Raw genomic sequence first — 27,953 nt, 5'->3', positions numbered from 1 at the left:
TTCTGTCACCTTAGGGCTGTGGATCCGAAGTCCTTCATCAGTTACCACACTCTCCTGCTCTCAAAGCTCGCTTTCACTCTTCCTTTCTGCTACGTCCCAGCAGCTCCTGGGATCCGCATGGGAAGTTATTCTCCACAGTTTACAGATTTGAAAGCTGAGGTTCTGGTTGTTGGTACCAGACTTCCACTTCTGGGTCTCTTCCTTGACGTCCTCGCCTTGTTCTTTTCCCCTTTGTACCTGCCGAACACCTGATCCGGCCCTGTCCAGGAACTTAGTGCCTCGGACAGCTCCTGGGAAGTGCAGGGGCAGCCAAGCCTCCTTTCTCGCGAGAACAGGGGAAGCAGCCCTAGAGGAAGCACGAGAATCTCGCGAGAGCGGCTGCTGCAGGCAGGGGCGGTGCGGGCGCGCGCGCGAGGAGCTTGCCTGAGGCTCGCGCGCGCACGCACCCCGCCCCAGCCCTGGAGCGGCTCGCGGCCGGCTCCGCGCCGCATCGCTGGGTTTAGCGCACATAGCGCGGCGGCCTTTCGGCAGCCAAGCGGCAGCGGCGGGTGAGTACCGGGCCTAAAGGCCCAGAGAAGGGCTTTGCAGGGAAGTTGGCTCAGGGCGAGAGGGGAGTCACCCCATATCCAGCTTTATACCTCTACACCTCACCTTTGGCTGCAGGGGGCAGGCGGAGCTGAAGAGGTGGAGAGTGGAAGTGACCTTCCCTGCTTGGGGCGGAGGAATAGCGCCCTGGCTGCCCCTTAACCCCCATCATTCCCACTCCTGGTTCCCGCAGAGGGAACCCTAGTCTTGGATGACGTAAGACCCCTAAAATCTGGAGCCCGGGCCTTGGGCCCTTCATCCCACCCCCACACCAGCCCCACCTGGCGTTCCCTGGAAACAGGCTCCCACCTCCTGGGGATGGCGCACTCAGCCTGGGATGGGGGCGCCCGGAGGGAGGGTGACTGTGACCTTTGGGTCCTTCCTCACAAGAGGCGCCTGTAGGTCGACCCAGGTTGTACTTCCTACCCCTCAACCTTTGCCAACCCGAGGCAGCGGACCTTTGGACCGCTAGTCTGAGCCGCCGCGGAATTTCATAGGGTGGGTGCATTGGCTTGAGCCAGGGGTCCACCAGGGGTTTGGGATAGTGTGTTGGGGACGCTGGATGAAGCTTATTCTAACAGTGACAGGAGTCGGTCACGCGGCTGGGGGTGAGCTGTTTGGGAACCCATCCCTGTCTCTGCCTCTGGGAGTTTCAGATCCAGTGGTTGAGAAAACCAAATAGAGTGAGAATTCGCTATCTCAGGCGGTTCAAACCGGTAATGCCCCAACTGCAGGATGAGGTGTTTAGGGAGGGCAAGGCCGACTTTTCCCGTGGACGCCATGAACACAAGGAAAATGGGAGGCAAGAGCCAGGCTTCTTGGAGGAGATGAGATTTGGATGAGAGGAAGGATAAGAGAGGGGATTTCTGGGGAACGGTCTGGGCAAAGGCATAGAGGTGGGAACTAAGCATAGCTTTGGGGAGCCTGGCCTGTGAGCCCAGCCATGTGATGGTGCCCATGGTGTGGGAGAGTATGGAGAATTTTGCAGTCTGTGCCCTACCTGTTCTGCTTACAAGAGGCAAGCTTCTGAAAGAGGGAAATGGTTCTTGAAGGGGCATGACTGGCAGAGAGGTTTTGTTAGGGGCTGCACAGATCTTGTCAGTTGAGATTTGATCTGGGTTTGGTGAGCTTGAGTTGCTAAGAGAGGACTGTTTCTGGTCAATGGGCCACAGAAAAAGAATCTTCTTAGGTCTAGCAAACCCATGGAGAGTCAGCAGGGTCCTGGGAAGGGACCTCTGGATGGGGATCTTGGTCTCTGTTCCTGTTTCTTTAACCCTTTCCCTGGCTGGCTGACCACCTTTGAACAAATTGATTCCCCTCTCTGAGTATCTCTTTGCCAGCACCTTTCTCTAGGGATGAAATAATAGGACTAAGTACTGACCTCCCTTGAGGAAGCTGCTTGTTCTAGTTTAGAGCGTCCCTCCCAGTTCTCCCTCTTCCTTTTCCTTTCCTCCCCGCTCCCTCAGCCTTCTTCTCTGTGTCCCTGCCCCCTCCCCATAGCAGTTCCTCTACTGGCTGCACTTCCTTCCTTGCTGACAGCCTGGAGCCTCTACAGGTTTCCTTAAGGAAGTGGGGTACAGCAGGGTTGACAGAAGCTGTGAGCTTAGCCTAATTGGGGGAGGGCATCAGTTGCTCCACTCCCACCCCTTGGGAGGGTGTCCAAGTCTTAAGTAAGAACACAATTAACTGTACTCTGTCCCCTGCCCTGTGCTGGGTCTCTCCTAGAAGCCTATCCACGAGGGAATGAGGATGAGATTGGATGAGAGTGAGTGACACTTGGTGCACAATAACTGGTTCAGAATTAATGCAGTGGGAGGCACAGCAGGGATGTCTGGAAAGGCTTCCCAGAAGAGGTGGGATGTGAGAAAACAGTAATACTTAGAGGAACTGACAGGGCTCTGGTTTACGGTCACTGGAAGCAGAGGGGATGGCTTGATATGATCTGCATGAAGCAGGTCAGCCATGCGGTAGAGGGTAGTGAGTGGGAGGTTTGTAGCTGATTGACACAAGACCTTGATTGCTAGGCACGGGATTAGTAGGGGCTACTGAAGAGTCATCATAGGACAGTACTATTGCACTGCCAGGTGAGTGCTGTTTTCTGAGGGTGATTTGTAGTTCTAGAACATCAGAGCTGGGGATATGGGACTGGGCATGGGATAAGAGGACCAGACATAGAGCAAAAGGGGAAATCTTGCAGCTTAGCAGATAGGCTCTGGGCACATAGGAGGAAAATGACCATTTCTATGCAAGGATGGGGGCCTGGTGAGTAGGGAGCCCTGGAACTAACCCCTGAGGTCAGACTAGTCTGATCTGAGGCAGACCTGACACCCTTAGCTCTGCCATGGACCTTGCTCTCTTTACTGTGGGACCTTCTGTCCTCTCAACTTAATAGTAAGAAATGGAATAAATTATAGTCCTTACCTAAATTTCAGTTAGTATTTGATGTCTTATTGATAACTAAGGAGGTACTTCCTTAGACCTCCATCTTTGAGGGGACATGTAGCATCCCCAATGCCTCCCAACATTATGAAAGACTCTCAGTTGAGGAGTAAATTGCTACTTCTCCCGTTTTGCAGTTTAAGAACTTTGGTTTGCAGAGGCTAATCATTGCTGCATCCCCCATCCCCCACCCCCCCAAAACAAGTATAAAGGCTAAGCCCTGAAATAAGAGCAGAGGAGCCTAGAGCCTTCCATTCCCGTAGCCCTCTGAGCCTCAATTCTCTCTGGGCTAACCATGTACAAACAAGGCACCTTTGCCCTGTGCTTTGGCTCTGAGCACTGGCTTTCCCATCATCTGTACTTTGCTACATTGACTTCTCTATAAACATGGGCACACCTTTGGGTGACAACCTGGGGACCAGACAGGAGTCAGGTTGGAACCAGGGTTAGAGTCTCCCTTGAAGCTCCTATAGTCTAGTTATTGGCCACCCTCCCCCTACATCTTCTCTTTGTTTTCCTGTAGGACATTAGTGCTCGACTCAGTCTCATGTTCCACATCTCATTATCTCATGAGAGGTGATGCCACCCTTTTTACCAGCTACACCTGAGTTTGGTCATCATTGGCATGTGGCCACCTCCAAAATCTTAAACTCCAGTTTCCTTCTCTGACCACTGTCCAATTTCTGCTTTACCTACTTTGGGACCTCAAGGAGACCTCAAGTTCTCCAATACCTCCATTTTCTCTATTCCACTCGAGTGACACCTTCTGTGTCCTTCCTGGACTCCATGGTATGGGATTTTAATCATTCTCTGGCCCATGCCGTCAGTGACCATGCCACTTTGCCTGTGTATCCCACCCCAGCAGCAGGCCCTCCCAATTCTGTATTCTATGCTCAGAATGTGAAAACCCTTTTATTTATTTATTTATTTATTTTTTAAACAATGTGGAAAACTTCTGGTGGCCTTCACATATTATTAGGGCAGTCTAGTTCTGCTTCCATGGAGGGCCTCAGCTGACCCTCCATTACTTCTAGAAACCCTTTCCTTCTTCCCATCATCTCTCCATTCTGTTTCGTGGGGAGAGTATTCCAAACTTGGACTATTATCCTGAAAACTTTTACTCATGGAGAGGGTTGGTTGTGGGAGGGAGGGGAATATCTATGTAGGAGTTAGAACCAACCCATGTTTCTCCACTTCTTGAATCCCGGTAGAGGGAGGGCTCCTAATCTAATGCACCCACTCTGTGCTATGGATGCTGGCACTTCCTATTCCTGAGGTACCATTGTCCATCAGCTGTTACCCCCTCTATTGTATCTTCAGTCACTCTACTGTTTTCCTTAATACCTTTGTCCCAGCTTATAAAAATGCTCAAGTCTCCTATTGGGAAAACCTTTCTTTTTCTTTTTTTGTCTTTTTAGGGCCGCACCCATGGCATATAGAGGTTCCCAGGCTAGGGGTCGAATTGGAACTGTAGCCACTGGCCTACGCCAGAGCCACAGCAACGCTGGATCCCAGCCGAGTCTGCGACCTACACCACAGCTCACAGCAATGCTGGCTCCTTAAACCACTGAGCAAGGCCAGGGATTGAACCTGTGTCTTCACAGATACTAGTCAGATTCGTTTCCAATGAGCCATGACAGGAACTCCCCTGGGAAAACTTTTCTAACTCTGTGTCTTCCTCTAGCTGCTGCTGTTTTAAACCTATGGCTTTGTCTCACTAGAAACTGATATATGACCATTGTAGAAATATTGAAAAATAAAGATTAAAGAAAGACAACAGTAGTTCTTGTTGTGGCTCAGTGGTTAACTAACCCGACTAGTATCCCTGAGGATGCAGGTTCGATCCCTGGCCTCGCTCAGTCGGTCAGGGATCTGGCATTGCCGTGAGCTGTGGTGTAGGTTGCCAACATGGCTAAGATCCTGTGTTGCTGTGGCTGTGGCATAGGCTGGCAGCTGTAGCTCTGATTTGATCCCCAGACTGGGAACCTCCATATGCCTTGGGTGTGGCCCTAAAAAGACAAGAAAGAAAGACAGACAGACAACAAATAACTTATAATTTCACTCAGAAGAAATCACTATTAAGCCCTTAGTGTGTGGTGTTTTATTGTTGACACTAACATTCTCTGTGTTGTATTAAAGTCTCAGCTGGGTTTTTAGTCTGCTAGACTTGTCCCTCTTCTTCTCCTCATGTTTCCTTATTTCTTGGCAGCTGGCCTCTACCCACCAGTCTCTCAAGCTGTGACCTCCTAATTGCCGAGCATCCCATGTCACGCCTGACCACTCCATGACCATGGACATTGTTGACCTGGTTGGCCAGTCATTAAAGAGATTGAGATAACCTGTATTCATTGACATGAAACATTTTCATGAGATATTATTGAGTAGAAAAAAGCAATAATATAAAACAGCATGTATAAAACAATCTTTTTTTTTTTTTTTCCTTTTCTAGGGCCGCACCCGTGGCATATGGAGGTTCCCAGGCTAGGAGTCTAATTGGAGCTGTAGCTGCCAGCCTACGCCAGAGCCACAGCAATGCTGGATCCGAGCTGAGTCTGCGACCTACACTACAGCTCATGGCAACGCCAGATCCTTAACCCCCGCTGAGCAAGGCCAGGGATCCAACCTGCTACCTCATCGTTCTAGTTGGATTCATTAACCACTGAGCCACGACGGGAACTCTCAGAACTTGTATTTTCTACTTTATGCACTTTTTTTTTTTTTTTAAGTGCAAGTGTTTTTATACATAGCTAAAAAGCAACATATTTTCAGAGTTCCCATGTGGTTCAGTGGGTTAAGAACCTGACTAGTATCCATGAGGAAGCAGCTTCAATCCCTGGCCTTGCTTAATGGGTTAATAAGGATCTGGTGTTGCCATGAGTTGTGGTGTAGGCTGGTGGCTACAGCTCCGATTTGAACCCTAGCCCGAGAACTTCATATGCTGCAGGTGTGGCCCTAAAAAGAAGAAAAAACAAAACGAAACAACAAAATCCCCCATATTTTCGTTTTATTTAAAAAGTGAGCTTATGTATTTTTTCTATATATTTAAATGTGTTTAAAATTTTTTTTTTGTCTTTTCTAGGGCTGCACCTACGGCATATGAAAGTTCCCAGGCTAGAGGTCTAATTGGATCTGTAGCCACCGGCCTACACCATAGCCACAGCAATGCCAGATCTGAGCCGCGTCTGGGACCTACACCACAGCTCACAGCAATGCCGATCCTTAACCCATTGAGCGAGGCCAGGGATCGAACCTGCAACCTCATGGTTCCTAGTCATATTCATTAACCACTGAGCCATGACAGGAACTCCTTAATTTATTTTTTATTGGCTGCACCTGCAGTATATGGAAGTTCTGGGGCCAGGGATGGAACTTGTGCTACCGCAGTGACCCGAGCCACAGTGGTGACAACACCAGATCCTTAACCCCCTGAGCCACCAGGGAGCTCCTATTTTTAATTTTTTTTAACTTGAGGTATAGTTAAATTATAATGTGTTAGTTTCAGGTGTACAACACAGTAATTTAGTCTTTTTCAGATTCTTTTCCCTTATAGGTTGTTACAAAGTGTTGAGTATAGTTCCCTGGACTCCAGTAGGTCCTTGCTGGTTATCTATTTTACACATAGACATGTATATATGTTAATCACAACCTCCTAATTTATCCCTCCCCATCCCTTTCCTCTTTGGCAACCAATATTTTATTTTCTGTCTGTGGGTCTGTTTCTGTTTTGTAAATAAATTCCTTTGTATCTTTTAAAAAATTCTTTTTTTTTGGATTCCACATATAAGTGATATATGATATTTGTCTTTCTCCGGCATACTTAGGATGATAATATCTAGGTCTATTCATGTTGCTTATATATTTTTTCTCCTTTAAGGTTTAACTTAAAATTGGCCAAACATCTTGCATAGTCCCTGAGCCAGCCCTGCATCTTGTTTCTTCCCCTGAATGATCACCTTTCCCAGCTCCTCCTGGGCTGCCCCGTTTTTTTGGGTCTACTGCCAGCACCTTCTTGAGGTCAGCAGTTGCTTTGTCCAGGTTCCCAAGAGCAGCCTGGGCAACCTCGCTTTGGTACAAGGCCTTTAAATGGCCAGGGTACCGCTCTAGCACCTGGTCACAGTTCTGGGCTGCCAAATGGGGCTGTCCTAGCAACAAATGTCAGGCACCCAGGTTGGCATGAAGGACAGTTTGTTCTGGAAAGCCAGGTGGTGGTAAAGTCAGCAGCAGTTGAAGAGCTCATCCATAGCATCAGGCAGCCCCTTCAGGGTTCCCAGCTCTAAATAATTCTGTGCCCCTTGCATGTTCTTTCCTGGCCAGGGCCTTTAGCTCCCAGGAGGGCCTCTAGCTCCCAGTGGTCACGGCTCTGAGACAAGGAGGCCAGTGTGAGTCTGATAGGAAGTCCAGAGCTCCCAGGGAACTGAAGTTCTGCCTCTTCACCTTGACACAATGGACTCCAAGCATGTCTCTATGAGCTCTCCCCAAGTTTCCTCCCTCCCTGGGCCTAACCCCATAGTTAGCTCTGTCCAGCCCTCTGGCGGCCCTGACCCCAAAGGAAATCCAAAAGGCTGTACCCAGCAGTGGGAGCCCAGCTTGGGTTTGTCCAAGTTATGGCCATGAATTAGGATCTTCTTGACAAAGCTCCCACTGGGACAGTATCAGAGTTCAGAAGCTTGAAGGGGCTCTGGCATCTCACTGGCTAATCCATGAGACATCAGAATTTCTTTCAAGTCCAGCAGCCAGCCTTTCAATTTCTTGAGGATTTTCTAGAATTTGGCTGGCTGGATCTGGGCTCACTCTCAGCTCAGGGAGTTCAATAGAAGGGTCTTGGGGCTGCTGCCTAATCTGAGTAGTTGAGTCAAGGATCTTCCGGGAGTTCTTTTCCCCATCGTTGCGTTTGAGAGGTGTCCTTCTCTCCCACTGGACTGACTGGTGGTGTCTCCATTTGGGTACGTGGTCCCTTCCACCATGGGTGAAGTGTTGGTCAGAAAGATATGGACCAGGTTCAGATCAGCACTTTCTAACCCTGAACTCCAGAGGTTATATTTTTTAAAAGAAGAAGAAAGGAGTCTCTCAGTGGCTGTCAAGATGCCAAGGATAAAGCTCAAATCCTGTCCATGGCCTTCAAGGCCAGGATGACTGGACCCTCCCACCTTTCAGCCCTATTTTTGCCCTTTATTCCCTCCTTCCACACTGGGCTTTATCTGTGCTCTCCTTCTTTCTGTTCCCTGAATATGCCATGCCATTGCTCTCCTGATTGTCATATTGCTTTCCTGGTTCTCTCTTCTTCTGGCCAGCTCTTATTCATCCTTTAGTATTTAGCTCTGACATCGCTTCTACTATGAAGCCCTTCTTGGCTCCTCCAGGATGGACTAGGGAGGTGGTCCTCTGTGTTCCCACACTTTGTAGACTTGCTTTCAGCTTTGTATACGTGTACTGAGCCCTTCTCAGGCTCTGTTGTAATTGCCCATTGACTTAGCTGCATTTTCTACTCTTACCTCCTCCCTTTCAAATCAAACCTGCCTCTTATTATAGAGAAAATTAAAGCAGACATGTAGGACTCTCACTGTCCTTTCCAAGGCCCCAAACCTTTCCCCTCTGCTTGCATCATGTTCTTTTTCTGCCTGTTAGGATTGAGGCTTCTCATACCTCCTTGCACTGGACCCCCTGCTTCTTCCCCTTTCATGAACTTGCTCTGTCAATTAACCTCTGCCCCTATTGTGATTGCAACTCTTCCCTGGATCTTTCACTTCCCTAGCTTATTGTCGACTTAAACATCCCTCAGCCTGCTCATCAGATGCTCCTGCTTATTCTTTTTTTGTTTGTTTTTGTTTTTTGTCTTTTTTTTTTTTGCTATTTCTTGGGCCACTCCCGCGGCATATGGAGGTTCCCAGGCTAGGGGTTGAATCGGAGCTGTAGCCACCGGCCTACACCACAGCCACAGCAACGCGGGATCTGAGCCGCGTCTGCAACCTACACCCCAGCTCACGGCGACACCGGATCGTTAACCCACTGAGCAAGGGCAGGGACCGAACCCGCAACCTCATGGTTCCTAGTCGGATTCGTTAACCACTGCGCCACGATGGGAACTCCGCTCCTGCTTATTCTTTATAGACAGAGCTCATCCTCTTCTGACTTTTCATTTATTTTTTTAAACGAGCAATGCATTTACATGATTCATAATTCAGAAAGATGTCCTAAATTTCATAAATTCTAAGATGAACATTTTGGTATTTCTGAAAACATTTTAATGTCTATGTCTTTTAAAATTTTGACATCGTATCATTGTAAGTTGGTGGTATTTTTTCTTTCTTTTGGTAAATAAGATAATGATCTACCTTAAAACTGGTAGTGTTTTGGGAGTTCCCATCGTGGCTCAGTGGTTAACAAATCCTACTAGGGACCATGAGGTTGCGGGTTCGATCCCTGGCTTCACTCAGTGGGTAAGGATCTGGTGTTGCCACGAGCTGTGGTGTAGGTTGCAGACGTGGCTTGGATCTGGTGTTGCTATGGCTGTGGCATAGGCCGGCGGCTATAATTCTGATTAGACCCCTAGCTTGGGAACCTCCATATGCCATGGGAGTGGTGCTAGAAAAGGTAAAAAGACAAAAAACAAACAAACTGGTAGTGTTTTGGCTTTGATGATATAAAGATACATAGTAAAAATTCTTCCTCCCACCTATTCCACATTGATTCAGTTCTTCTGTCCTCCAGGAACCACAATTATTTTTTTCTTGATGTCCCACTAGAGACTTTTTTTTTCTTTTTAGGGCTGCACCTGCAGCATATGGAAGTTCCCAGGCTAGGGGTGGAATCTGAGCTACTGCTCCTGGCCTACACCACAGCCACAGCAACACAAGATCTGAGCTGCGTCTGCAACCTATACAGCAGCTTTCAGTGATGCTGGATCCTTCACCCCACTGAGTGAGGCCAGGGATTGAACCTGAATCCTCGAGAATACTAGTGGGATTCTGATGTTCCACTACGGAAACTCCCCTACTAGAGATTCTTTGTGTATATATTACCAAATGCAACTATATATATTTTTTCCCAACTTAAAAGTATTCGTTTTTATTAAGTGTAATTGATATATATTACTTTCAGGTATATAACATAAAGATATTTGTACAACATAATGATTCTTGTATATATTGTGAAATGATCACCACAATAAGTCTAGTTGACATCCGTTGCCGCACAAGTTGTGGCATTTTTTTTTTTCTTGTGATGAGAACTTTTATTTTATTTTATTTTATTTTTTTGTCTTTTTTTGTCTTTTTTGTTGTTGTAGTTGTTGTTGTTGTTGCTGTTGCTATTTCTTGGGCCGCTCCCGCGGCATATGGAGATTCCCAGGCTAGGGGTCTAATCGGAGCTGTAGCCGCTGGCCTACGCCAGAGCCACAGCAACTCGGGGTCCGAGCCGCGTCTGCCACATACACCTAGCTCACTGCAACATTGTATCCCCAACCCACTGAGTGAGGCCAGGGATCGAACCTGTGTCCTCATGGATGCTACTCAAGTTTGTTACCGCTGAGCCATGATGGGAATTCCCTGGGAACCACCAATTTGTTCTCTATCAATGAACTTGGTCTTTTGTTTATTTTGTTTTGTTTTATTATTATTATTATTATTATTTGGTCTTTTTGCTATTTCTTGGGCCGCTCCCGCAGCATATGGAGATTCCCAGGCTAGGGGTCCAATCAGAGCTGTAGCCACCGGCCTACACCAGAGCCACAGCAACTCGGGATCCGAGCCGCGTCTGCAACCTACACCACAGCTCACGGCAACGCCGGATCATTAACCCACTGAGCAAGGCCAGGGACCAAACCCGCAACCTCATGGTTCCTAGTCGGATTCGTTAACCACTGCACCACGACAGGAACTCCTATTTTGTTTTGTTTTGGATTCCACCTGTAAGTGAGATCATACAGTATTTGTCTTTGTCTGTCTGACTTATTTCACTTAGCATAATGCCCTCCAGATCTATCTTATCACAAATGGCAAACTTTCATTCTTTCTATGTCTTGGCTATTACAATGCTACAATGAACCTTGGTGGGGGGTACATATATCTTTTCAAGTTAGTGTTTTTATTTTTGGATAAATACCAAGAAATGGGATTGCTGGATCTTATGGTAGTTCTATTTTTAATTTTTGAAAGGAATCTCAATACTGCTTTACATAGTGAGTGCACCAATTTATATTCCCATCAAACAGTGCACAAACGTTCCATTTTTTCCCACATCCTCCAATGTTTGTTATCTTTCTTTCTTTTTTTTATGACCACACCCATGGCGTATGGAAGTTCCTGGGCCAGGGATTGAATCTGAACCATAGCTGCAGCAATGCCGGATCCTTTAATCCCCCGAACAAGGCCAGGGATAGAACCTGTGTCCTCATGGTTGCTAGTCAAATTCATTTCTGCTGAGCCATGACAGGAATTCCATATCTCATCTTTTTGATAATAGCCATTCTAACAGGTGTGAAGTGATACCTCATTGTGGTTTTGCTCTGCATTGCCCTGATGATCAGTGATGTTGAGCATCTTTTCATGTCCCTGTTGGCCATCTGTATGTCTATTTCTCTTTTTATTTTGAAAAATTTCAAAGCTACAAAAAGTTTGAAGAACAGTGCAAGGAACTACGGTACTTTACCTAGATTCATCAGCCGTTAAGATTTTGTGACATCTGCTTTATCTGTCTGTAATTTTTTTTTTCAGAATCATTCAAAAGTTAGTAGCAGACAAGACTTTGTATTTCTAAATACTTAGGTGTGTAGCTCCTAAGAACAAAGATAATCTCCTATGTAACCATAACAAGTAAGAAATTTAACATTGAGCAATGATATCTATTATTTAGTCTGTATTCACATTTCTTATTTGTCTTAAAAGTGTCTTTTATAGCTGTGATTTAAAATTCCGGGGAGTTCCTGCTGTGGCACAATGGCACCAGCGGTGTCTCTGCAGCAACTAGGATGCAGGTTCAATTCCCTGGCCTGGCATAGTGGGTTCAAGGATCCTGCATTGCCATGGTTGTGGCACAGGTTGCAGTTGGGGCTTGGATCTGATCCCTGGCCCCAAAACTCCATGTGGTGCTGGGCAGCCAAAAAGAAAAAAAAAAAAAAAAAGAGAATCCGGGATCTGCTAAAGGATCACTCATTGCATTTTGTTGCGTCTCTTCAGTCTCCTTTAATTTAGTTGAGTCCCTCTACCAGTTTTTATCTTTCATGACATTAACTTTTGTCTTGGAGAATTTCCCACAATCCAGATTTGTCAGATTGTTTTTTGTTGATATTTTTATTTTTATTTTTTGTCTTTTAAGGGTCACACTGTGGCATATGGAGGTTCCTAGGCTAGGGGTTGAATCAGAGCTATAGCTGCCGGTCTACACCACAGCCACAGCAATGCCAGATCTGAGCCGCATCTGTGACCTACAGCACAACTCACAGCAATGCCGGATCCTTAACCCACTGAGCGAGGCCAGGGACTGAACCTGCATTCTCATGGATACTAGTCATATTCGTTTCTGCTGAGCCATGATGGGAACTCCCCGATTGAAATTTTTGTGTGTGTGTGTCTTTTTGCCATTTCCAGGGCCGCTCCCTTGGCATATGGAGATTCCCAGGCTAGGGGTCTAATCGGAGCTGTAGCCACCAGCCTACACCTGAGCCATAGCAACTTGGGATCCAAGCCATGTCTGCAACCTACACCACAGCTCACGGCAATGCTGGATCCTTAACCCACTGAGCAAGGCCAGGGATTGAACCTGCATCCTCCTGGATACTAGTCATATTTGTTTCTGCTGAGCTATGATGGGAACTCCCCGATTGAATTTTTAATAGTTATTTTCAGATTAAATGTTTTGGCAACAATACTGCATAGATGATCTTGTGTCCTTCTATGTGTATCACCATGAGGCACATCATGTCCTTTCATCTCGATATCAGAAATGCTAAGTTTGGTCACTTGGTTGGCCAGATCTTCTCATTATAGAAGTACCTTTTCTCTCTTGTGATTAATAAATAACTTGAGGGTGACATTCAGATTGTGTTGTGATTGCTCTTCCCAGTCACCTTTCAGCCAATGGTTTTAGCAGCCGTTGATAATTCTTACCTGTATCAGTTCTGACATAGGGGTTGCAAAATGATAATTAAAAAAATTATGTCATTCCTTCTATATTAGAACTTTTCTCCCTCACCCGGGAATTTCATATGCTGAAGGACCATCAAAAGAGGAAAAAAAAAAAAGAAAAAAAAAAGGAACTTTCTTTCCCTCCTCCTTTCCTTTTGTGTATCATCATGGACTTGCTTATTCTTTTCATTTGCTGTGTTATAATACTGACATTAATCTTTTTTTTTCCTCCAGCTTTTTCTTTTGAAAACTTTAAAGTTGAAAGAGTAGTACAAGGGACACTCATATAACTTCACCCAGATTCACCAATTGTTAACATTTGCCATTTGCTTTGACTCTGTCTGTATCTGTCCACCCATCATTTATTTTCTGAACTATTCGAAGATTGTTTCAGACATCATGACACTTAACCCCTAAGTACCTGAGCACATATTTTCTAAGAAAAGGGGCATTTTCCTACATGACCTCAATAACATTATCATTACCAAGAAATGTAACATAGGCACAAAATATTATCTAGGGTCTATATTCAAGTTTCCTCTGATATCCCATTGATTTCCTCTTGAACTAGGATCCAGTCATGTTTACACATCAGTTTTTGTTGCCATATATCTTTAGTCCCTTTTATTTTAAAGAATCTTTTAATTTTATTTATTTATTTATTTTTTAGCATGTTGGCATTTTTTACATTCCAGGCCAGTTTATAGAATGCTCCATAACTTGGATTTGTCTGATTTTTTTCTTTTTTTTGGGGGGAGGTGCACCCACAGCATACAGAAGTTCCCAGGCTAAGGGCAAATCAGAGCTGTAGCCACCAGCCTACGCCACAGCCACAGCAATGCCAGATCCAAGCCACATCCATGACCTATGCCACAGCTCTCGGCAGCACCAGATACCTAACCCATTGATCGAGGCCAGGGATCAAACTCACATCCTCATGGATACAATTCTGGTTCTTTACCTGCTGAGCCACAGCAGGAACTCCTGATTGTTTCTTATGATTAGAAACAAGTTAAACATTTTGGGCAGAAATACTACCTAGGTGATGCTGTACTCTGGGTGCCTCACACTGAGGAGCCAGAATTTGATCATCTCGTTAAGGTGGCCTGTCAGCTTTCTTCACAGTGAAAAAAAGAACTTTTTTCACTGATTAGTTTCCGATGAGCTGCGACGGGAACTCCCCTCTTTTGTAATTAGTAAGTCGTCTTTGAGATTCTGACTCTCTTAAAGATTTAGCAGTTATTGATGATCCTTATCTGTATCAGCTATTACATTCATGATTGCAAAATTAGGAGATTTTCTAATTCTGTCACTCCTACATTCATAGGTAGCATTCTCCTGCAAAAAGAGCTTTCTTTCTTCCTTCTCCCTTCCCTTTAAAAATAAGATGTCACTTTGGACCCATGGATTATTTTCTAAACTCAGTATGTTATATTACTGCCATTATTTTTTAAAATTACTTAATGAATTTTATTACATATATAGGTGTTACTGCCATTATTTTTGATGCTCTTAATTATCCTAAATTTGGCTGGTGGTAGCCCCTTCAAACTGGTGTCCTTTTGACATACTCCAATTAATTGAATTCCTGCTTGTTTCTGGCATCACAAGATGTTCTAGGCTAATGTTGCATTTCCTTGTCTTGGCTTGGGATGGGCCACATATTTTCAAAGTCATGAGTTCATATTGATGTCTCCAATTGAAATTCAACATCACAGGACTCTTTCTTACCTTTCTTTCTTTTTTAGGCTGTACCTGTGGCCTATGGAAGTTCCCAGGCTAGGGGTTGAATCGGAGCTGCAGCTGCTGGCCTATACCACAGCCACGGCAATGCCAGTTCCAAGCCTTGTCTGCGACCTACACCACAGCTTGTGGCAACACTGGATCCTTAACCCACCAAGTGGGGCCAGGGATCGAACCCCTGTCCTCGTGGATACTAGCTGGGTTCATTACCATGGAGCCATAACGGGAACTCCTCTTTCTTACCTTTCTGTGTTCCATATTCTGTCTCCATATCTAATATTGAGAACCCAGGTGGCAACAACATAAACACATTCACTCCCATGCTCTCTGCTGCAGTACAGGTGACACAGGTTCATAATCACCACACTAGGACCAACAGTAACAGTAAACCTGCTAAAATTTCCCATTTCTTTCCAGTTGATTTTGCTTTTTTTTTTTGGAGACTGCATCCGGATTTGAACCATGTTTTTTGCTCTTGAGATATATCCCTCTAAAAGAACATAAAGTGCTGAGATCAAGTCACTTGGCTAGTTTTTTTTTTCCCTGTGTGACTGTCTTATCAATTTGCTGTGCAAACAGCTTCATTTCTTTTTGTTTATTTCAATTTTACACTTTCATTTCCTGCTTTTTTTTTTTTCCTTTTTCTTTTTTGGCTGCCTTGAGACACATGGAGTTCCCAGGCCAGGAATTAGATCTGAGCCCTGGTTGTGACCAATGCTGCAGCCGCAGCAACACTAGATCCTTAATACATGGTGCTGGGCCTGGGACCGAACCTGCATCCTGGCACTGAAGAGACGCTGCCAATCCTGTTGTGCCACAGCAGGAACTCCTAGGCTTTCATTTCTTTCTGGTATAAGCTTTTTGAGTATGTAAGACATTGTGTGTAGAAAGTATATAAAAGCCTTTAACCAGAGAAGTTTCACTACTCATCTAGCCCTTCCATCATTTAGGTGACCATTTCATTAGTTTCTTGTTTACTCTTCCTTTATTTTTCTTGCCAAAACAACCAAACTTACACACATATTCTTATTTCTCCTTTTTTTACTTAAAAAGTAGTGTACTATTCATACTTGTTTTAATTTTTTATTTTAATTTATTTTTTCACTTAACAGTATGTCCTAGGAGTTCCTGTTGTGGCTCAGCAGGTTAAGAACCCAACTAGTGTCCATCAGGATTTGGGTTCGGTCCCTGGTCCTGCTCAGTGGGTTAGAGGATTTGGCATTGCTGTGAGCAGTGATGTAGGTTGCAGATGTGGCTTGGATCTGGCGTGGCTGTGGCTGTGGCTTAGGCTGGCAGCTGCAGCTCTGATTGGACCCCTAGCCTGGGAACTTCCATATGCTACAGGTGGAGCCGTAAAAAAGCAAAAACAGACAAACGAAACCCCAGTGTGTCCTGGAAGTCATCCTGTAGCAGTTCACAAAGATCATCTTTATTCTTTTGGAGATCATCTATATAGTACTCCATTGAATGGTGTGCCATAGTTTACTCAAATGGTTGCATTTAGGTTGCTTCCCACATTTATTATTGCAAAATAGCGTCATGCTGAATAACTTGTATCTGTTGTTTCTTATTTGTGCGTAGAAAACACGAACTAGGATTCTGGAGACAAAAAAAATTTTTAGTCTCCTTTCCTCTCCTTTTTTTCTTCGCTATGAAAGATAGCATACTATGTAAACTAAGATATGTCTTGCAGTTTTTCAACTACTTGTAATTGTGGAGATCTTTCCATATCAGTATTTTAAAATTTGATTATACTATTTATTTAAGCAGTCCCCTGTTGATAGACATACCAATTGTTTCCAATTTTTCGGTATTATAAACAATGCCACAATTAATGTAGCTGTGTCAAAGGATCATTTCATGCGTGTCTTGTGCCTGTCTTTTCCATTTGTGGTGGATGTTGTTAGGTTTTTCTATCTGTATTTGATGTCGTATCACAAAGGGACCACAAAGATGATAATTGTCAAACTTAATTGGATCCAGAGGAATTTTAGTGAAACTCTAGGAGGGTTTGTTTTTCTTTTAAAGCAAACTTTTAATTGAAATATAACACTTAGGAAAGTACACAAATTGTAATTACATGCTTGAGGAATTTTCACAAAGTCAATACCTTTGTGTCTCCCGCACCCAGATCCAGGAACAGACCAGCACCCCAGATGCTTGTGTTCCCTTAAGGGTAATATTATCCTGCCTTCTAACACCATAGATTTGTTTTACTTGATTGAAACATAGAAATCTCAGGAGTTCCCTGGTAGTCTAGTGGTTAAGACTCAGCTCTTTCACTGCTGTTGCCCAGGTTCAATTCCTGCTCTGGGAACTGAGATCCCACATCAAGCCACTGCATGCTGTGGCCAAAAATAAATAAACATAGACATCTCTGCCAAACTTTTAGGTGTTGCATTGCCTTAGTGTTTGGCCATAGACCATTTTCTGTTTTTTCATTATATCTTTAGCTATCTACCAAAGTTACTGTTCTAGTAAAATGATCTCATTCACTTCCTTAGCCTTAAGTCACCTACCATTATCTTGTGCATGCCTCCACGTAGACCTTCTGCTGAACTCCTGACTCAGATATTCCCAGAGCCTACAAGGCAGCCCTCTCTGGGGGGGTGGGGTATCTGGGGGGTGGGGTCTCACAGCACCTCAGACTCAGAATGCTCATAATACAGCTGCTTTTTTTCCCTGGGAACCTGTGCATCTTCTCAGGGCTGCTTCCCATGATGGGGCTTTCAGTAAACAGCCCCACCATCTACTCAGGGAATCTTTATGATGCCCCCCCCCCCCGCCATGCTTCCAATCCACTTCGGGGCTCCTTCCACCTTGCCTAAGTGCCTTAAGAATCACATGCTGCCCACCTCAGCCCTCCAGCCTCCTCTCCTGCTACATCCCCATGCACTCTCTGCTTTGGCCACAGTGGTTTTCTTTCTTGTAAAAGTGTGAGGCTCTTTCCTGTATCTGTGCCTGCTTTCCCCTCTGCCCAGGAGGCTGCCCTGCCTCCGGCAACTCCTCTGTATTCTCCCCTTACAACTTACATTTAATTTCCATGGCTCCCCAGACGAGATCACCTAATATATGCTGTGGATGTTTTTATAGCCATCCTTCCCTTCTATCTTGTTCACTGCAAAGTTTATCGACTGTTTCATGCCAAGGGCAGGAACCACATCAGTCTTATTCATGCTGTCTCCCCAGTGCCTGGCAGATTATAAATGTTCAAGAAGTGAACACATGACCAAAGGCAAAGGCAGGAGGAGGAGAGCCCAGCTTGTGACTGAGGCCAGGGCTCTGCTGTGCTCAAGGTCAAGAATAGAATTTCTTCTTTCAGAGGTTCCCCTCACACCTCAGTCACTTGACTTACCCTCCCAGGTTCCTTTCCTGCCCTCAGATGGGATTTTCTTTTCTTTTTTCTTTAAAAACTTTTTTTTTGGAGTTCCCGTCGTGGCGCAGTGGTTAACGAATCCGACTAGGAACCATGAGGTTGCGGGTTCGGTCCCTGGCCTTGCTCAGTGGGTTAACGATCCGGCGTTGCCGTGAGCTGTGGTGTAGATTGCAGATGCGGCTCGGATCCCGCGTTGCTGTGGCTCTGGCGTAGGCCGGTGGCTACAGCTCCGATTCAACCCCTGGGAACCTCCATATGCCGCGGGAGCGGCCCAAGAAATAGCAACAACAACAAAAAGACAAAAGACAAAAAAAAAAACCCCAAAAAAACCTTTTTTTTAATTGTGGTTGATTTACAATGGTCTGTCAAGGGATTTTTCTGAAGGTAGATTTTATGCCTGAAGGCAGAGGGTGGGCATCCCTGGAAGGATGTAGCTGGTGGAATGGTGGCTCTGTGAGGTGGGCGCTGCCTCCGGGAATGTCAGACGGCTCCTGCCTCAGGGAGTTTCCAGCCTGGCTGGGGCTGAGAGAGGGACTGGGTTGGGTAGGCCATGATCCTCAACCTTCTCTCATTCTTTCTTTCCAGTTTAGGGCAAAGAGCCGTGGATAGGCTGCTGGGCCAGCTGGTACCATCATGGCGGGTAAGGAGAGGGTGGGCTATGTGGGTAGTAGGAATGACAGTGAACATAGGGTGGGTCCCTTTATGCTCCCTAGTTTTTGGAAGTCAGGTTCTTTCTGTCCTGCCCTCAGATTTCCCCTGGCTCCCCACCGAGGCCTGTCTGTCTGAGACCCTCACTGTCTAGCCCTGTGTCAGGCCCCTGACCCTGGGGCCCGAGGATAGAGCATCCTGATGCCTGGTCCTACTGTCCATTTGACTGAGCAGCTCAGTCCTTGTCACCATACTCTCTAATGTTCCGAGGTCTTTTCCTTCTGGTTTTTGAGGTCTGGCTTCCAAAGGCTCGGAGCTGGAGGGACCTTTAGGGACTCTCTAGTTTGACACCTACCCCACTGGATAAACTGAGGTCTGGAGGGGACTCACCAAGAGCATGAATATTGGAGTAGAGGATGGAACCCATGTCTCCAGACTCACCATCCCACTTCCTTGGCCTAGAACTGGCCTCCCTGCTGAAGAGGGTGCCACACCCCTGATGGACAGTGTTTACTATTTTTATTCTTCTGAGAGACAGTGACACTGCCTCAGGGATATTTTGGGAGACCCGAGGAAGCAGGGGCACCTGGGTGAGGAGAGCAAAGTGGCCTATGGCCACAGGGGCAAGAGTGTAGCCCAGGCTGGGGAAAGAATGATCATACTGGATTGTCGGGAGGGGAACATTCAAGGTGATACTATGTGATGTGCCTTGTCCACAGAGAAAGTGAACAACTTCCCACCGTTGCCCAAATTCATCCCGCTCAAGCCATGTTTCTACCAAGACTTTGAGGCAGATATCCCTCCCCAGCATCTCAGCATGACCAAGCGCCTCTACTACCTCTGGATGTGTGAGTGCTGTGGGGTAGGCGTGGGGTGGGCCAGAGCTGGTGGGAGGGATGGGGGAAGGCTGATGGGTGCTGGCATTGGGATGAGGTGTCCCCAGGCCCAGTGTCCTTTAGCCCCGCTTGTAGCATCTGCATGGGCCAGTGAGCCTTTTCCTGCAGGGTCCTCTCCAGGGCCAGCTCCCCAGCTGGGCCTCAGTTTCCCTCAACCCCCCATCTAGGCCTCTTCCGGTCGCCCTCACACAGAGCACATGGGTAGGGTCTGTCATGGTGTAATTGCTCACTCTTCCTCTCCCTTCGCCTTCCCATTGGAGTGGTTTTCCAGGGAACCTCTTGAGACTGCCTCAGGATTCTGGGTTTGGAGAGAAATCCCCCCTCTCACAGCCTCATTTTTCCTTGCTTTCTCTGGAAGATTGCTCAGAAAGATTATTCAACTGGGAATTAGGAAATACTGGAGCAAGCCTTGCTGGTCACTTCTCAAGTAGCTGGTTCCTCATTTGTAGGAGAAGGTATTGGCTCAGTGATTGCTGTGGTCCCATGTAGCTCTGTTAAGAGTCTAGAGTTCTAATGTTCTAAGATTTTGAGGTTGAGAGTTTAAAGTCTCCAGTTTCTGATGGTCTGTGGCAGGTTGGTGGGGAAAGTGTCATCTTAGGGAGCTGGGGCTTGGCTGTACTCAGGCTGGTCACAGGTACCTCTTAGGCATGTGCAAGGAGGCAGGCTGTCTGTCCTGTGCAGTACTGGTCCCAAGGAGCCCCAGATGCTTGCAGTGTGACCGCAGCCAGGGTCTGCCACGCGTGACGTCACCTGGAGCCAGGGTTGCGCTCACCTGGGGAGATGATTGATGGACCAGGAAGGTGGTGGGGAATGCCATCTTTGCAGTGGGTCCTTCATAAAATGCTAGAAAGAATAGATGGATTCAGTGCCGAGTCCCAGTTTGGCTTTTGGGTGGAGAAGGGAGTTTTCCCCATATAACACAAAAAAAGGAAGGGATGGGGCAGGAGTGTGTAGGTCTGTAGATGTTGGGAAAAAAAATGAGAAGGTTGCTTCTGATGGCTCCCATTTTTTTCCCATCATATATGCTGTAGAAGTGGGGATAAGAGCTTTGAGGAGAGTGGGATTAGAATGAGAGCACTTTGTGGATAGAGGGTGAGGACCCTATCAAAAGAAACATGACCACTAAGATTTCTGGGTCATGCACAGGGTCCACTTGAGGTTGGCTGCCATGAATTTATAGTCTCTATGGGGCTAGTTTTTTTCCTAGCAACATTCAGCTCACATATAGATAGGAGATGTGTTCATCCAGCGTGAGTGTGACCAGAAGAAAAGGCAGGGAAGGGAATAAGAAAATGAGTGTAATGGGAGTTCTTTTGTGGCACAGTGGGTTAAGGATCCAGTGTTGTCACTGCAGTGGCCTTGGTCACTACTCTGTTTTGGGCTCAATCTCCGGCCTAGGAACATCCACATGTGGGTGTGGCCAAAAAAAAAAAAAGGAGTTCCTATTGTAGCTCACGGGGTTAAGAACCCAATGTAGTCTCCATGAGGATGTGATTTCGATCTCTCGCCTCACTCAGTGGGTTAAGGATCTGGCTTTGGCACAAGCTATGGCATAGGTTGCAAATGCAGCTTGGCTCTGGCATTTCTGGGACTGTGGCATAGACCTGCAGCTGCAGCTTTGGTTCAGCCCCTAACCTGGGAACTTCTATATGCTGTAGGGCATGGCTGCAAAAAGAAAATAAAATGAATGGAATAGATTATAAATCAAAGCTGGATAAAGAGGGAAGTAGAGATGGAAAAAAGCTGATGGCTAGAGAGAGTAGCCAGGTCAATGGATGTTTGTGCCAAAGAGGTAGTAGAATAATTATGGCAGAGGAACTAGGTCAAATGAGCTGGAGAGAGGTAGGGCTGGGAAGAGAGATGTAAACCAATATAAAAAGAAGTTAATGTCTGTTCTATGTAAAGAGCAAAAAAAAAAATCAGAACACCAAGGTTCTAGGAAATTTGGAGGCAATAAATGGAGATGGAGGAAATACAGCTGCAACTGACAGAAATGATTATTCTTGTTGTGAGGGGGCCTGAGATGGGTGTACCTGCACAGGTGACAGCATTGTCAGGCCAGACTTGGGGAGGACTGGCTCTGGGCTCTGGGAACACTGCCTCTGAGAAGATCTCATCCAGGAGCTGGATTTAAGAGCTATAAATATCTTCCTAAGTCCTCACCAGGTGCCTGCCGGATGCTTTGCTCCCAAGGAAATATATATAACCCTTGAGATGCTTAAGGGTTCTATTCAGAAGCCAAGGCCATAGATGCCTGGCTGTTTGAGGCCAAGATTAAGCCTTCCTTCCTTTGTTTATTCAGCAAGTCTTAGTGGAACCTTAAAGGGACTCAGTCTAATGTTCGAGGAAGGGAGCATCCTTAATGTCAGATGACCTGGGTATGTGTTGGTGCTGGCATCAGATGAGGAGACTCGAGGTCCCTGCTGGTTATGACTCAGTGATACAGATATTTGGAGGTTGAGCTAGATTATATGGACACAGAGGAGAGGGAGCCTGGGTCTTTCTCTTGGGGAGCTTCTAGTTTGGTTGATGGGATATGTACTTGGGGAAGTGTGAGAGCAGCCCAAGTCTGCAGGAGGTTGGAGGGATAGGAGTTGAGTAAGGCTGCAGAAGTGAAAGAAGGAGAATGGAGGAGGTGGCATGATAGTTGTCTAAGAAATGGATTAAAGAAAGACTGAGATCCCAGCCAGTGGTGCTGCCCTATTGAAATGCAGGGCAGATGTACAATGGCTTACAGAGACGTTTCCACGTTTACTTTCCCCTTTTCCTGCCCTACCTTGCAAGAGAAGATGGAGGATGGGTTTCCTGTGCCTTGGATTTGACAATTGCTGTGGATCTGGGGGGGTCAAGTGCTGAGGCCATTCTTATAAGGAGAAGAGCATTTCTGCCACGCTGAGGCTTTGGGGCCCTGCAGAAGGGCTTGCTGGGCCGAGGCTCTGGGTTCCTGTTCTGGAGACTCTTTGTTCTCTAGATTTCTCAGATCCCCAGGAACGGGTGTAGGGAGGGGGTTGGTCTAAGCTCCTAGTTTTCTTTCTTACATTCTGTACTCCCTCTGTGTGTGTATGTGTATGTATGTTTTGTGTATCTGTGTGTGTATTCACTGATGTGGGCTGTGTGTGTGAATCCGTATAAGTGTGGTTTGTGTGTCTGTTTGTGTGTATCTGCATCTTTCTGTGCTTGTGCTGATTGCCTGTGTTTGATTGTGGGTCTGTGATGAGGTATGTCTTTGTGTGTCCATGTCTGGGTGCTCGTGTATTTCTGCATGGGCCTTGGTGTCTGTATGTGTGTCTGGTGTCTGTCTCTGTGTGTGCATGTACTCCTGGGTCTGCAGTGAATAGCGTCACGCTGGCCGTGAACCTGGTGGGCTGTCTCGCGTGGCTGATCGGAGGCGGGGGAGCCACCAACTTTGGCCTCGCCTTTCTCTGGCTCATCCTCTTCACACCCTGCTCCTACGTCTGCTGGTTTCGGCCCATTTACAAGGCCTTCAAGTAAGTGATTGATGTTAAACCCCAGCTCCTGACCCTGTCTCTTTGCCCATCTCCCCTGTTTCTTCTTTATATATTTTCCTCACTCTTTTTTTTTTGCTTTTTAGGGCCACACCTGCAGCATATGGAGGTTCCCAGGCTAGGGGTTGAATTACAGCTAGAACTGCTGGCCTACACCACAGCCACAGCAATGCAGGATCCTAGCTGAGTCTGCCAACTACACCACAGCCCGTGGCAACACTGGATCATTAATGCACTGAGCAAGGCCAGGTATTGAACCTGCGTCCTCATGGATGCTAGTCAGATTCGTTAACTGCTGAGCCATGACGGGAACTCCAGGGCCATCTATCTTGATGGAGCTGCCCATCCTTGTAACATGGGGCTAGCTGCTTTGGTGCCAAATCAACTGTATCTATCCATGTGCCACTGACACTATTTATATGCTTAATGAGGTCATCCAACTCTGCCAAAGGGACTACCCACGCATCTAACAGTGGGACTAGCTGTCTTAGTGTCAGTGGAGGTCTACTTTGTGTCAAATGGGATTTTTAAGTCTTTGTGCCAGTGGGACAACAAGGCTATCTGTCTTGGTGGTGCCAGTAGAGTATCCATCCAATGGGGCCTCAGATATCTTTGCTGGTCAGATCTATCCATCTATGTGCCAGTTAGAGTATAATCTTGGTGCCAGTAGGGTGTCCATTCTTATGCCAATGGCACTTTCTGTCTTATGGGACCATCCACCCATGTACCAGTGGAACTAGATGTCTTGGTGCCAGAAGGGTTGTCCAACCCTTTGACCATGGTCATCTATTCCTGCCACAATGGACCCAGCTATTTCTGTGCCATTGGGGCCAACCATTCATGTACCAGTGAGTGGTCCATTCATGAGATCTCTCCCTATGAAATGTACCCATAGGCCTCACATGTGGAAACTTGCAGTGATCCATGGGTAAATGCTGTCCCATTTTGGCCTTTCAATTAAGACTTTTAAATGTCTTCTGTCCGTTGTGTACTCATTTAAACTTGGAGAGGCTTGGACATCTTGAAGGCAGGGAAGCCCTGGCCCTCTGCCCAGGTGACAGGAGTCATCTCCTCTGTTTCAGGACTGACAGCTCCTTCAGCTTCATGGCATTCTTCTTCACCTTCATGGCCCAGCTGGTCATCAGCATCATCCAGGCTGTGGGCATCCCAGGCTGGGGTGTCTGGTAAGAGACTAGGGTGTTGCGGACTGATCCAGGGCTGTCATGGGTGGCCCTGGGATGTGTCCATTGCTACTTCTGGTGTGCTAAGCTGCCTATCCTCTGGGGACACCATGAGTTATTGGAAGTGTGAAAGAATCCAAGATAGTTTAGTAGATATAGCCATAGCATCAGAGGGGAAGGAGAACCAGCATCGTGAGATAACCTGAGAGAAGAAAGCTTTATGTCTCAGGAGCTTGTTTCCTGAGCCAAGGGTTCTTCATGAACCCCTGACACAGGGCCTTTGCATCCAATGATATGGTCTCTCCCTGTGACAATGAGATGGTCCCTCACTGTAGTGGGGTGGCTCCTGGATACCCCTCACCCTGCCAGGCAGCCCCACAGCTGGCCTCTTTCTGCAGCGGCTGGATTGCCACCATCTCCTTCTTCGGAACGAATGTTGGCTCAGCAGTGGTGATGCTTATTCCCACCGTCATGTTCACAGTTATGGCTGTCTTTTCCTTCATTGCCCTCAGCATGGTATGTGGTCACCTCAAGGGTCAGAGGGTGGCATTGGGAAGGGACTGTGGTTGGTAACAACCCGTCTTCCAAGTTATAGGAAGACCCAGAGGTCTTCTAAGGGATTCACTTTGGAACAGCTTTGGTGGACTCTGCTCCCCATGCATAGGGAATGGGTGGGAGGGAGGATTGGCTTTTACAGTGACTTGTTTCTGGCTCCCATGTATTTCCTGGGTGGGCTTCTTCTTCCCTTTGATTAACGCTTCTTTGTGCTCCTCTTGCTGCAGGTTCATAAATTCTACCGAGGCAGTGGGGGGAGTTTCAGCAAAGCTCAGGAGGAGTGGACCACGGGGGCGTGGAAGAACCCACACGTGCAGCAGGCAGCTCAGAATGCAGCCATGGGGGCGGCGCAGGGTGCCATGAACCAGCCGCAGACTCAGTATTCCACCACCCCCAACTACACGTACTCCAATGAGATGTGAACCAACTGAGCCTACTGGGAGCTGGCTAGGGGCCTGTGGGACAGGGGCTCAAGCCACACGGTCTGTTGTGGTGACCAAGCAGGGTTCCCCCTTCCCTTTTTCTCCTTCCTGACTTTGTACAAAGAATCAGAGTTATATATATATATATATATATGTATATGTATATTCTCCCCCTCCCCCACCCCGCCGCCACACCCTTTGGATTTTGCTCTCAGCACTCTGAGAGCTGTGGGCTGCACGTGGACCTGTCCCGTGCAGTGGTAGTTGTGTCTTTGTCCCCTTGTGAATAGTGTGTAGTGGAGGTCTCTGTTGTTGTGGTGCTAGATGTGTGTTTAGAACTAAACCAGCCCCCCATCCTCCACCAGGCTGCCCCCTCTGACCTTCGCCCATAGCAGAAAGCCTGGCCACTCCCAAGGGTTATGAGCTGAAACTGTTTCCACTTTTGGTCTTACTGGGAAGCAACAATATTTAGCACTCATGGGGCTGGTAGGTGGAAGGGTGGGGACCTGCAGGGGATCTTCCCTTGCTCCTTCCTGTATGGCTCTCCCCACCCTAACCTCCTTCCCCTGTTCTCCTTTCCTGCTGTCAGATTCCTAAGGTCTCTTCTCCCACCCAGGTCTCTCTCTTCCCCATGTAGCTTTTCTTTGTCTCTCCAAGGCTGAGTGTCCCAGTTGTATCTGCTCCTGAGACTGAGACCATTCCTAGATCAAGGAAGCAGATGGGAACTGAGTCTTAGCCCTGATGTGGAAGGGCACAGAGCTGGAGGTATAGAGCCCACTGCAGTACCTGACTCCCAGGGAATGGAAATGCAAGGCAGGATCCTCTCTTCCCGGCCTTGCCTTCCCCTCCTCTTCCCAGAGCCCCGTTGAGCTCCTCTGCCTGTGTCCCTCCCCATACTCTTGGCTGCTTTGGCCTGATTCTCCTACCCTCTGCCTACTGTGTACTAGATGGCATCTGCCATTCATGAGGGCAGATTCCACTGCCTTCCCTGAAGAGCTAAATAGTGTCTAGGCAATTTTCAGATGTAAAAATACTGCTGGAGTAGAGGGTATATAAATAATTACTGGTTCCTGGGTGATGTCTGGTTGGCCCAAGGCCACTAGGCAGGTGCTAGGTGTCTCTAAATGACCAGTGGTTTTCTGGAAGCAATCGCTGTTCTGTTTGGGTTTGATAGAAAGGACAGGCTCAGAGGGCTGGGCCGGGAGGGAAGATTAGAGGAGAAGGCAGGCAGGGCCCTGTGGGAGGGGATCATGTGTCCCTTGACCCCAGCTTTCTCTTCGTCATAGGGCAGTTCTGGGCAGTTGAGCTCAAGGCCCAGGAAGAAGCCAGGCCCAATCCTATATGCAAGGACAATGATGGGAATGGGATTTCAGGTTAGGTGGGGTGGGAGGGGAGGCACTCTGGCTCTTGTTTTTCTTTTTTTTTTTTCTCTTTTTAAAAATCAGATCAAGATCCCTTGCTCCCCTCTGCCTACTAGACTTGGTTCTTGGCCCTTCCTTCCCCTGTCAGAACTTCCTTTCCCTCCTAGGACAGTGATTGCAGGCCTATGGGGCTGTTCTGTTCCAGGCATTGTGAGAATATTGGTGGTAGAGGCACTGGCTCTTTCAGAGACCTGGAGGGGAGTGGGATCTCTTGCAAGGAGCAACTGCTCATTTCTCACTCACTGCCCCCACCTCCTACCTGGGCTACTTGGCTTGAAAAACCAAACACTACCTGGCCACTTTGGGTGGCTCCAGCTTAGAACACAACACCTGGATTTCCAGGTGCCATCCTGAACTTTGAGCTCCAGATACTTTGTTTTCTTATACAGGGAGCCAAGGCCTCTGGGAAGTTCTCTTCCTAATGGTCAGAGTGTGATTGGCTCTTTACTCTCTACCACTCTCTCTCTGGAAAGCACAGCCCCAGGTACCTAAAAAGAGACCCTAGGTCTAGGTTCTTCCTCCCCTTTCTTCTTCCCTAGCCCAGACCTCTGGCTACCTTTATCTCAGTCTCTTTGGTAGCTCCAAGAGTCCTGTGGTCCAGCTGTCAGCGCAGCATCCTTGAAATGTTGGATGCTCCCTCCAATCAATTTCCTGTCCTACCTGCCTTTCCTCTTTCCTGGCTCAGACCTATATGGCCATGATCTGGTTCTGCCCTTGGGAAAACCTGCTACCTGTGGGCAGCCCAGCTTGTCCAGGTTCTGGGATGCTGCATCTCCTGGCAACTATGCACTTTCCTGGGGAGGGAACCAATATGAGAAGTGGAGCTGGGCACAGATTCATCTCTGTTGGATGGCCTGGCATGAGGGTGGAGGAAGGCCCCGAGAATCCTCAGATCTGTGGCCAGCCAGTGACCTGCTTTTGCATTTTGCTGGTGCCCATTGCCCTTCTTTGTTTCTGGGAGACACAGACCATTCTCCCTCTGGCAGTTGATCTGCTGAGCCAATGTATCTGTCTGTGATAACTGAGTGAACCATAATAAAGGGGAACATTTGGCCCTCTG

General features: G+C 47.1%; 1 protein-coding gene and 1 pseudogene across 1 annotated transcript; one reads left to right on the top strand and one right to left on the bottom strand.

Annotated features, from left to right (window-relative positions):
* The first annotated feature begins 425 nt into the window (after positions 1-425).
* SCAMP5 (secretory carrier membrane protein 5) lies at positions 426-27,953 on the top strand. The gene is made up of 7 exons (XM_047796049.1): positions 426-548; positions 18,850-18,904; positions 19,632-19,760; positions 23,140-23,296; positions 24,397-24,498; positions 24,894-25,011; positions 25,278-27,953. The coding sequence occupies exons 2-7, from the start codon at positions 18,898-18,900 to the stop codon at positions 25,470-25,472; spliced, it is 708 nt and encodes a 235-aa protein (XP_047652005.1). The 5' UTR covers positions 426-548; positions 18,850-18,897; the 3' UTR covers positions 25,473-27,953.
* Positions 6,901-7,963, bottom strand: LOC125136632 (FK506-binding protein-like; annotated as a pseudogene).

Source organism: Phacochoerus africanus, chromosome 9 (assembly GCF_016906955.1).
Source record: "Phacochoerus africanus isolate WHEZ1 chromosome 9, ROS_Pafr_v1, whole genome shotgun sequence".
In the NCBI taxonomy this organism is placed as follows: domain Eukaryota; kingdom Metazoa; phylum Chordata; class Mammalia; order Artiodactyla; family Suidae; genus Phacochoerus; species Phacochoerus africanus.
Note: the sequence above shows the minus strand (reverse complement) of the source record. Positions and strands in the feature narration are given on the sequence as shown.

Coding starts and splice junctions, on each gene's coding strand:
- SCAMP5 (XM_047796049.1), top strand. Junction 24,499..24,893: donor ATCCCAGGCTGGGGTGTCTG/GTAAGAGACTAG, acceptor CTCTTTCTGCAG/CGGCTGGATTGCCACCATCT. Junction 25,012..25,277: donor CCTTCATTGCCCTCAGCATG/GTATGTGGTCAC, acceptor CTCTTGCTGCAG/GTTCATAAATTCTACCGAGG.